Consider the following 11,641-nt stretch of genomic DNA (forward strand, 5'->3'; position numbering starts at 1 on the left):
GCTTACTGGCATCTGCAAACTTGGAGATATTACATTCAATTCCCTCATCCAAATCATTAATGTAGATTGTAAATAGCTGGGGTCCCAGCACTGAGCCCTGCAGCACCCCACTAGTCACTGCCTGCCATTCTGAAAAGGACCTGTTTATCCAGACTCTCTGCTTCCTGTCTGCCAACCAATTCTCTATCCATGTCAGTACATTACCCCCAATACCATGTGCTTTAATTTTGCACACCAATCTGTGTGGGACCTTGTCAAAAGCCTTTTGAAAATCCAAATACACCACATCCACTGGTTCTCCCTTGTCCACTCTACTAGTTACATCCTCAAAAAATTCTAGAAGATTTGTCAAGCATGATTTCCCTTTCATAAATCAATGCTGACTTGGACCGATCCGATCACTGCCTTCCAAATGTGCTATTTCATCTTTAATAATTGATTCCAACATTTTCCCACTACTGATGTCAGGCTAACCAGTCTATCTATAATTACCCGTTTTCTCTCTCCCTCCTTTCTTAAAAAATGGTGTTGCATTAGCTACCCTCCAGTCCATAGGAACCGATCCAGAGTCGATAGACTGTTGAAAAATGACCAATGCATCCACTATTTCTAGGGCTACTTAAATACTCTGGAATGCAGACCATCAGGCCCTGGGGATTTATCGGCCTTCAATCCCATCAATTTCCTCAACACAATTTCCCGCCTAATAAGGATTTCCTTCAGTTCCTCCTTCTCACTAGACCCTCAGTCCCCTAGTATTTTCAGAAGGTTATTTATGTCTTCCTTCGTGAAGATAGAACCAAGTATTTGTTTAACTGGTCCGTCATTTCTTTATTCCCCATTATAAATTCACCTGAATCTTACTGCAAGGGACCTACGTTTGTCTTCTTTAATCTTTTTCTCTTCACATAGCTATAGAAGCTTTTGCAGTCAGTTATGATGTTCGCAGCAAGCTTCCTCTCATACTCTATTTTCCCCCTCCTAATTAAACCCTTTGTCCTCTGCTGTATTACAAAATTCTCCCAGTATTCAGGTTTGCTGCTTTTTCTGGCCAATTTATATGCCTCTTCCTTGGATTTAACAATATCCTTAATTTCCCTTGTTAGCCACGGTTAAGCCACCTTCCCAATTTTAATTTTACTCCAGACAGGAATGTACAATTGTTGAAGTTCATCCATGTGATCTTTAAATGTTTGCCATTGCCTCTCCACCATCAACCCTTTAAGTATCATCCGCCAGTCTATTCTAGCCAATTCACGTCTCATACCATCAAAGTTACTTTTCCTCAAGTTCAGGGCCCTAGTCTCTGAATTAACTGTCACTCTCCATCTTAAGAATTCTACCATATTATGGTCACTCTTCCCCAAGAGGGCTCGCACAACAAGATTGTTAATTAGTCCTTTCTCATTACACATCACCCAGTCTAGGATGGTTCCTCGACATATTGGTCTGGAAAACCATCCGACATATTGGTCTGGAAAACCATCCCGAATCACTCCAGGAAATCTTCCTCCCTCGCATTGCTACCAGTTTGGTTAGCCCAATCAATATGTAGATTAAAGTCACCCATGATAACTGCTGTACTTTTATTGCACGCATCCCTAATTTCTTATTTGATGCTGTCCCCAATCTCACTATTATTGTTGGGAGTTGTGTACAGACCAACGAGCGTTTTCTGCCCTTTGGTATTCCGTAGCTCCACCCATACAGATTCCACATCATCCAAGCTAATGTCCTTCCTTACTATTACATTAATTTCCTCTTTAACCAGCAATGCCATCCCACCTCCTTTTCCTTTCTGTCTATCCTTCCTAAATGTTGAATACCCCTGGATTTTGAGTTCCCAGCCTTGGTCACTCTGGAGCCATGGCTCCGTGATGCCAATTACATCATATCCGTTAACTGCTATCTGCGCAGTTAATTCATCCACCTTATTCCGAATACTCCTCGCATTGATGCACACAGCCTTCAGGCTTGTCTTTTTAACACCCTTTGCCGCTTTAGAATTTTGCTGTAATGTGGCCCTTTTTGCCTTGGGTTTCTCTGCCCTCCACTTTTACTTTTCTTCTTTCTATCTTTTGCTTCTAAACTAAACTGAATTTAAACTCATTCGAGGCTCCTCCTGAGGAACGTTTTCCTCCAATGAATTTCCTTGATTTTCATTTGAACTCCCTAACTTCAGGCTGTTTGTTTTCCTGACTCCGACTCAGACTTAAATTCTGATTTTCTCTTGGATTTGTTTCCAGTTCATTGGATGTAGGATTTGCTACTGGTGTATCAAAACTATCTGATGAGTCAGAAATAATTGAGTCATTCCCACCTTCAATTCCTTGTATGTCTGTAGGTAAAATATCAATATGAACAAACATAACCTGTCCATTATCAAACATCTTGACCAAATATGTGCGGGGACCACATATCTTCACCACTCTTCCTGGTAACCATTTTATCCGTTTATGGTGATGGTTCTTCACTCTCACCTTCTGGTTTAATTTCACACTTCTCTCTTTTACTCTACCTCTATCATGATTCTCTTTGTCTTAATTGTGCCTCTTCTACAGACTGTGCCAAATTTGGTTTTAACAACGAGAATCTGGTTTGTGACGGTCGTTTGAGAAACAACGCTGCTAGTGTTTTACCAGTAGTTGTATGAAGAGTATTACGATACGTAATCAAAAAATTAGCCAATGTGTGACCCAATGACAACTGTCATTTCTTTGGATTTGGATCCAACATTTGTTTTGAGGGCCCGTTTTACAATTTGTACAGTGCGCTCTGCTGTTCCATTCGAAGCAGGGTGGTACGGTGAAACCTTGGTATGTTTCACCTCATTTTTGCTCGTGAACTACACAAATTCTTCGGAACAAAATTGTGGTCCATTATCCAAAACAATTTCTTCAGGGAGGCCAAATGAAGAAAATAAACTTTGCAAAATGTCCAATGTCTTGTTATTTTCCACATCGGAAACACCTCAACTCACTTTGAATGGCTATCACAATGAACAATTGTTGTCCTTCTAACTCAGCAAAATCGACATGTAGCCTTTGCCACACCCTGGGAGGCCATTTCCATGGCTGTAATGGTGGTTGCTTGCTTACCGATTGACGTCGTACACTGACTCACGATGTACTCTATATCTTTATCAAGACCCATAAGTAACTGCGTGCAAAACTCTTGGTCAAGCACATTCCTAGGTGCTGGTCATGGAGGTCTCCTAATAATTTGGACCTGAATTTATTTGGTATAACCACTCTTGCACCCCACATGATACAATCTTTATCGACTGATAATTCATTCCAACGAAAGAAGAATGGATGTGTATCTTTGTCTGTTACCTGGTTTGGCTATCCATTTGCAATATAATCATACACCACTGGGTCACGTTTGGTTGCTCTACCAATCTCTTCAGCTGTGACTGGCAGTTCATCAATGTATGAAAAATAAAACACTTCTTCCCTATCCAGCTTAACTTGTGATGGAGAAGGCAATCTAGACATTGCATCACCATTACTGTGATCAGCTGATTGTCCGTATTCAATATCATATGTATATGCTGACAAAATCAAAGCCCATCTCTGTATTCGGGCTGCAGCTAATGTTGGAACTGGGGACTTTGGCTAGAGGATTGCTGTTAGGGGTTTATGGTCTGTAACGATGGTAAACTTACGACCATACAAGTATTTGTGGAACTTTTTGACCCCAAAAATTAATGCCAAAGCTTCCCTTTCAATTTGCGCATTTTCAATTTGAAAGTACAGGACAAGTTAAACATCAATCTGATGACTGTCCTTCAGAACATGCGAGAGCAACACTACAGAATCGGCTCGCAACTAGTTAGAACTTGTCTGTTTCCACATATCCTAGCAGGTTTTGCAGAGGCTACAAAAATACAAGCCACATAGACAGTTATGGGAAAGGCAAAGAAAGTCCTCATCCACTTACTATGACATCTTTCGGCAACCAGAATGCCATTGATCAACTAACTAGACTTGCTGTGGCAAAGTTACAAAATATTTTTATTAGCAATGCAGAGAAACTTTGAGCATACATCTTGAATGTGGCATTACAGAACAAAACAATACTATTTCTTGAATAGGTGTTGCATCCAAGATTTAATTGTGTGCATCAGGTGGCATAGAATTTTGCAACGGAAGGTACCTGTAATGGGGATAGTGTCTTGCAATTTGACCCTTGTCATTGCTGAGAGTGCAGAAAGATGTAATTATAGTAGAATACCAATCAGATCTACTTTCAATTAAAAATAAGCCCAGCAAGATGAGTAATAGCTCCAACAAGTCAACAGCAACCTTTGTAACTGTAGCTTGATGACCCAACTGGAATATACAAGGCAAGCCAAGCCAAAGTATTTACACTTGACGATTCTGATGGAAAAATATTGTGCCACATTTCACTGTATTTAGAAGGCTAACTAATTAAGTTTAGAATTAGCAAATAAAAGTCACATCCTGGAAATTGTATAAGGGAAGAAAAAAGTTAGTGCAACCATGTATCCCACTTACGATTTACAGTAATTGTCTAAAACGTCAACCTAATAAAAATTCTTTGTAGAGATATTGGTCTTGAACATAGCGGCATAATATTTCAGATTTAGAAAAATATGTTCATGGCGTGCACACTTTTCTGATTCCCAGAAGCAGAATCCGAACATAGTACAATTTCTAAACCCATTAATTGCTATATAGCTGACATTCAGAAACAGGCCGAGAACATCTGATGGTGTTTGAAAAACCATCATCACAGGCAGTTCCTCAGAATCGAGGAAGACTTGCTTCCACTCCCAAAGTGAGTTCTTTGATGGTTGAGCAGTCCGCTACAAGAGCCACAGAACCCGTTACAGGTGGGATAGACACTCGTCGAGGGAAGGGGTCGGTGGGGCTGGTTTGCCGCGCGCTCCTTCCGCTGCCTGCGCTTGGCCTCTTCATGCTCTTTGCGTTGGGACTCGAAGAGCTCGACGCCCTCCCGGATGTACTTTCGCCACCGTGGACGGTCTTCGGCTAGGGTCTCCCAGGTGTCAGTGGTGATGTCGTTCTTTACCAGGGAGGCTTTGAGGGTGTCCTTATAACGTTTCTGCTGTCCTCCTTTGGCTTGTTTACCATGACACTATCCCCATTACAGGTACCTTGTGCTGCAACATTCTATGCCACCTGATACATCCAAGATTTAATTTTGTGTAACGCTCCTATTCAAGAAATATTATTGTGTTTTGTTCTGTAATGCCACATTCAAGATGTACGCTCAAAGTTTCTCTGCATTGCTAATCAAAATATTTTGTAACTAAGCATTTGTTTAGGGAGTCTCGTATCTGGCATGCGAACTATGTAGTCTGCCCAGCGAAGCTGATCAAGTGTGGCCAGTGCTTCAATACTGGGGATGTTAGCCTGGTCGAGGACACTCTCTAAGCAAATGCTTTATGCGGAGCTCCTGCATGGTTTGATAAACAAGTACATGAGTAACATGCTACCTGTTAAAGTTAAGTCAAGTCATGTATGCATAATGGAGTATTCCCTGCTCATGAATTGCTTTCATAAATGACACATTTGCAACTATTCACCATTCCCAGCAAAAAAAATCAGGATTCACACTCCCTGCTTAATTCTTCACCTCCATAAAATACTGGCCTACAATACATCACAGCAACATCTCTATAGGCACATTACATCACAAGTTTAGATTTGGTTCAGTGGTTTCATGTTCAAACACCCTAAAGGATGATACTTTTAATTAATTTGTGGTAAAAATGCTTAAACATACAATGGTATTGAAGTTTATAACCAATCCACACACACACACTGCACGCATCCACACACAGAACCAATGAGAATGCAATTGAGACCTTGAAATGGAAAGGAATTTATAGGTACACAGTGGCAGCATGATGCATTATGAGCCTCCCCTGCCATCAGGACTGCTCGCATTTTGCTTATACCATGCATTCGATCAGTGATTCAAATTAATTACAGAAAACAGTAGCATTTTGCTTGAGTGATAACATTGCAAATCTTTATTCAGTACTATCTTAATTATGACAAATTTCCACAATATAAAATTCAAAATGCAGTATAAGCAGCTCATTAAAAAAATTAATCCGAAGTGGTTTTTACATGCAAGAAAAATATTGACATTGTGGCTTATCATTGTAAAAACACTCCAAAGTAACATCTACATAGCAACACTGAAGCCATTCTACAGCAGTATTATTCCAAACAGCAACAAGATGAATGACAAGATGAATTGGTTTTCTTTTGTATTGGCTGCGTGAGAAAGGTTAGCACAGCCACCATGGGGAACTCCCGCTTCTGAATAGTGCTTTGGCTCAAATGTCCAACAGCTAGACAACTTTACATCTCATCCAAAGAGGGCACCTTCAATATTGCAATATTCCCTCTGTATTGCACTGGGATCTCAGTCCAGGCTGTGAGGGCCCCAATACGAGGCTCGATCCCACAACCCTCTGAACCAGGAGCAAGATGGCTAGTAACTGAGCCCTGCCAACATACCAAAGAATCTATTTACATAAAAGTTTGTGTCTGGATGATTGTAAGATTATAAGCTGCTTATAAGATAACCCTTTGTTTTCTGATTGGTCCAAGTGACTAGATTGCAGAAAAGAAAGTGTTAGCTTTTCAAAATACCTTCATGCATTCAAAATACCTTCATGCAATTTACTCTCTATGGATTCTCATTAGAATCATTTTTTTTTGGAAACTCATTATCTATGCTTCCCAGAACATAATCACAAGAGTGTGGGCCTATTATAGACAATAACAGTCTCAAATCAATAGCACTCAGCAAGAATCACTGGAATCAATTAAGATGGGGTTGGATATATAAACTTATATTTATATAGCATCTTGTGTGATGAACCATCCTGGGAACTGTACAGGGAAATGATGAAAACTGAACAGGAGGTTAAAGGCAGTGACCCAAAGAATGGTCAGAGAAGTAAATTTTAAGTTTTGAAAGAGGAGTGGTAGAAGCAAGAGATTTAGAAAGAATTCCTAAATTCAATGCCATGGTGGCTGAAGGCATGACCACTACTGATGAAGGAAAGGGAAGGATGAGCAATAGAGTAGAGGTTAAGAGTGGAGGGTGCACATCGGGCTGCAGCAAATTGCAGAGGTAGGGCTATCAGGCCATATCGGAATTCGAAGGCATGGACAAAGACAAATACTTTAAAGGTAATACTCTGTGGGACTGGGAGCCATGGGAGTTTGTCAAGGATGGGTATAAATGGACAAGATATGGGCTCCGTAGTTCTAGATTAATTCAAATTTGTATAGGGCAGAACTGGAGGCCAATGAGGAGTGCACTGGAGAAATCAAATTCAACATGGAAAGCATGGCTAAGGATTTTGGGGACATGAAGGGGAGGTAGGATAAGCATTACAGAATGAGGTAGGGGCCTAGGTGGATGTTATTTTGCTGATGAACCAAATATTGCTTTTGAAGCTCAATTCAGGATTTTACAGACAAATATTATACTTGGAGTAAATGTTGCTAGAAATAAAGTAAACACTTTTGAATTGTCACTATCAAAAGTTGAAATGTGTGGGCAATCATCAGTGAGGACTATATTTTACACATCAGCACTTGGTGTTTTTCTGTCAAGGTGTGACCCAAACAATGTTTCAAATCTGCGCTTCAGTGAAAGCAGAGGGCAGAAGAAGAAAGGCAAATAAGAGATTTTAAAATCAGAGAGGGTTAAGTGAAACTAGTTTATTCCAGTTTTCTACCTTCCTATTGAGCGCTAGAGTCATTGATTAATCTATTCTTGAAAACAAGTCACCTATTGCATACAAAAAATAGAATTATCCAGGGATGTGAATTAAGCAATGTAAACAATGCAAAGTGATGTTAATTGTCAGGTACTTTTGAATTAAGATTAGACTAGGTGAATTTGTTCTACAGGTGCCAAGCCCTCTTCAGTATATTGTCACAGTATGGGTGACGTTCACCAAACAGGGTAAGCATCATAACTAAACACAGTATTGTCCTCAACCAATGTCCACACAAGCATACTTCTAACAGGGTTGATGGATATTGACCGATTTCCCCTCTAAGGATAGTATGCAAGAACAGCAAGTGATCAGGAAGGTCAATGGAATCTTGGCCTTTATTGCAAAGGGGATGGAGTATTAAAGCAGGGCTGTCTTGCTACAGCTATACAGGGTATTGGTGAGGTCACACCTGGAATACTGCGTGCAGTTTTGGTTTACATATTTACAAAAGGATATACTTGCTGTGGAGGCAGTTCAGAGAAGGTTCACTAGGTTGATCCCGGGGATGAGGGGGCTGACTTAAGAGCAAAGGTTGAGTAGGTTGCACCTCTACTCATTGGAATTCAGATGACTGAGAGGTGATCTTATCGAAACGTATAAAAGATTATGAGGGGGCTTGACAAGGTGAATGCAGAGAGGATGTTTCCACTGATTGGAGAGACTAGAACTAGAGGGCGTGATCTTAGAATAAGGAGCCGCCTATTTAAAACTGAGATGAGAAATTTCTTCTCAGAGTTGTAAATCTGTGGAATTCGCTGCCTCAGAGAGCTGTGGCATTGAATAAATTTAAGACAGAAAGAGACAGTTTCTTAAACAATAAAGGGATAAGGGGAACGGGCAGGGAGGTGGAGCAGAGTCCATGATCAGATCAGCCATGATCAGATCAGCCATGATCTTATTGAATGGAGGAGCAGGCTCGAGGGGCCGTATGGCCTACTCCTGTTCCTATTTCTTATGTTCTTTTGTTTAACTAAGGTGCAGATGCCAACTGTAGTACCCCTGCTGCAATGCAAGTTGAGATCAGCCAATTAAACAAAGTTTGAGAATTGAAACCTTGACCTTGCTAGTTTCTGTGGCTCAGCAATTCAATGGAAGAACTTGCTGAGTCAATATCGGGCATTTTATCATTTTAGCTCATTAGCCTAATTCATTTTTTATATTTGTTCTCAGACCACTCCGACAGCCACATTTATTCCAGTGGTGGGTCATTCTCTTCAACCATTGCAGTTCCTCTGCTGATGGTGCTCTCAGATTGTGTTAGGTATAGAATTATAAAGATATTGACCCAGCAATAAGGAACAGGAATATATTAGTCTTCAACTTGGATGGAAACCTGGAGGTGATGGGATCATGCAACTGCTCTTGTCTTTCTTGGTGGTGGGTAGCTGTAGTGCATGCTGGAGCTAGTTCACAATACATCAGTGACATTGAACAAGCAAATTGCATTGCCTGGATTAATTAGGTCAAGCTTCGTGAGTGTTGTTGCAACTGCACCCATCCAAGAAAGTGGCAAATATTTCATAACCCCTGACTTGAGTCCCCAAGATGTCTGTACTCCTAATTCTACCCTCCTGAGCATTCCTGATTGCAATTGCTTAACCATTGCTGGCCGTGCCTTCTGATGCCTAGGCCTCAAGCTCTGGAACTCACTTCCTAAATCGCTCCATCTCTCCCTAAAATATACCTCTTTGACCAAGCTTTTGGTCACCTGCGCTAATTTCTACTTTTGTGGCTCGGTGTCAAATTTTTTTAATCGCATAATACTCCTGTGAAGTACATTGGGACATTTCACTACATTAAAGATGCTATATAAATTGTTGTTGTTGTAGATTGTAGAAAGTCTTTGAGCAGTCAAGGTTGAGCCAACTCTTGTAGTCAGTGATACCGAAGGTCTAGTTCCAATTCTGGTCAACCGTGACCTCCAAGATGTTGACGGTGGGGGAACTAAGCAATGGTAGTGACATTCCAGGGGAGCTGTTCGGGCTTTTCTTTTTGGCACTTCATAGTTTACAAGCCGATATTCAACAAAACAGTAAGGATTTCCCTAAAACTGCCAACAATCTGAAGGGTAAACAGTCAGAGTTTACCTGTTCCATAGATTTTGCAGATTTACAGAAAACGAAAGAATGAATAAATATAAATGAAGTAGAGAATAAAACAGAGAACAATTAGACAGCGACAAGAGGCACTGGGACAATTCCACCGTTATATCATACTGGAAGCGGTGCCGCCACTGACGATGCAGAGAGAGTCGGGACTGAACCAAATTCAATTTCCTGTCGACTCTCCAGTGTCAAAAAGCCTTCTGGACACTAAACAAGAGCCGGTTTACCTGATCTCAAACTTCTGTTAAATGATCTGAAACTCCAAGCATCATTTTAAAGACAGGGCTACGGACACAGCACCGCCGGCGGCCCTCGGCCCGACACCGACCCAGACTCACCCCCTTGGGATCTTTAACGAAGTAGCTGCCGCTCGACCCCTGCGAGATCCGCTGCGGGTAGACGCCGCACTCGATGGCCTGCTCGGCTCGCAGGACGATGTCGGTGAACTCGGAGTCCTCGGGGAAGTGGTTGAGGTCGGGGCCTTGGCAGCCGGGGCTCTGCGGGTGCTCGCAGGAGCTGTCGACCGGGCTCGGGCAGCTCAAGAGCGGTTCCTTCTCCGGATACAAGAGCAGCAAGGAGGAGGAGGAGCCCAGCTCCGACTCGCCGTCTCCCTCAGCCTCCTGCCGGGGCAGAAAGCGCACAGCTCCCCCCGGGTTACACGCACTCCTGCTGAAGCGGAGTGCAACAGCGCCGAGCTCCAGGACGGAGGCCGCGTCCCCGCCGCCCACTGACAGGCACCCGAGCGCAGCCGCTGCCCCAGGCCCGTCGCTCAGCGCGAGCTCGTCCATTGGACTGTGTGATGCAACTGTGGAGGGGGGCGGGGAGGCACATCTCGCGTGCTCGAGCTCTCTCACACACCTGCACTCGTGCCGTCGCCACGCAACGGCCCGCCTCTACCACCTTCCGAGCATGCGCGGCACCTATTTCCTCTTTCTGTTCCCCGCCCCGCGACAGTATCGCTGCTGAGATTGCTGACGCGGGGCGGGTGCGTGCAATGTGAATGAGTGACATGGAAGCTCCGACCGTGATGTCACAATGATCTTTTGACTGTTGTGGAATGAGTGCTTTTTCATAGAGCCACATTGTAAATCTTGTTCATTTGAAAACAAGCGTTGTTAATCTTTTTAAAGCTTAATGGCCCAGTGGTTAAATGCATCATGGCGTGAGGTATGGAAGCGAAAGATAGACCAGAAAGGGCCCGGTAAGTTGATTTCAGCCATGGTGACAATAAAGCTGCTCCTGGTTGCTATGCAGTTACCCTGCTGGAACTTGCAAGGATGCAAATGCCAGTTGAAGACATGTGTTTAGCTGTGAGATTGTCCCATCTCTATGGTTAAATACCGTGTCCTAACTCGCACCAAGTCCTGCTCATCCATCATCATCATAGGCAGCCCCTCGGAATCGAGGAAGACTTGCTTCCACTCCTGAAGTGAATTCTTTGGTGGCTGAACAGTCCAATACGAGAGCCACAGACTCTGTCACAGGTGGGACAGATAGTCGTTGAGGGGAGGAGTGGGTGGGGCTGGAATGCCGCACGCTGTCCGCACTTGATTTCTGCATGCTCTCGGCGTTCAGACTCGAGGTGCTCAGCGCCCTCTCGGATGCACCTCCTCCACTTAGGGCGTTTTTTGGCCAGGGACTCCCAGATGTCAGTGGGGATGTTGCACTCTATCAGGGAGGCTTTGAGGGTGTCCTTGTAACGTTTCCTCTGCCCACCTTTGGCTAGTTTGCCATGAAG

At 42.9% G+C, this 11,641-nt stretch overlaps 1 protein-coding gene across 2 annotated transcripts in view; it reads right to left on the bottom strand.

The window, feature by feature from the left end:
• Positions 1–10,787, bottom strand: part of pi4k2b (phosphatidylinositol 4-kinase type 2 beta) — a 97,296-nt gene extending 86,509 nt beyond the window's left edge. For both annotated transcript variants that reach the window (XM_070870741.1, XM_070870739.1), the window contains exon 1: positions 10,242–10,787. In XM_070870741.1, the coding sequence (XP_070726842.1) occupies positions 10,242–10,691 (450 nt within the window). In that variant the 5' untranslated portion in view covers positions 10,692–10,787. The remainder of the gene's footprint in view (positions 1–10,241) is intronic.
• Between the last annotated feature and the right edge of the window lie 854 nt (positions 10,788–11,641).

This window comes from Pristiophorus japonicus, chromosome 2 (genome assembly GCF_044704955.1).
Source record: "Pristiophorus japonicus isolate sPriJap1 chromosome 2, sPriJap1.hap1, whole genome shotgun sequence".
Taxonomy (NCBI): Eukaryota; Metazoa; Chordata; class Chondrichthyes; family Pristiophoridae; genus Pristiophorus; species Pristiophorus japonicus.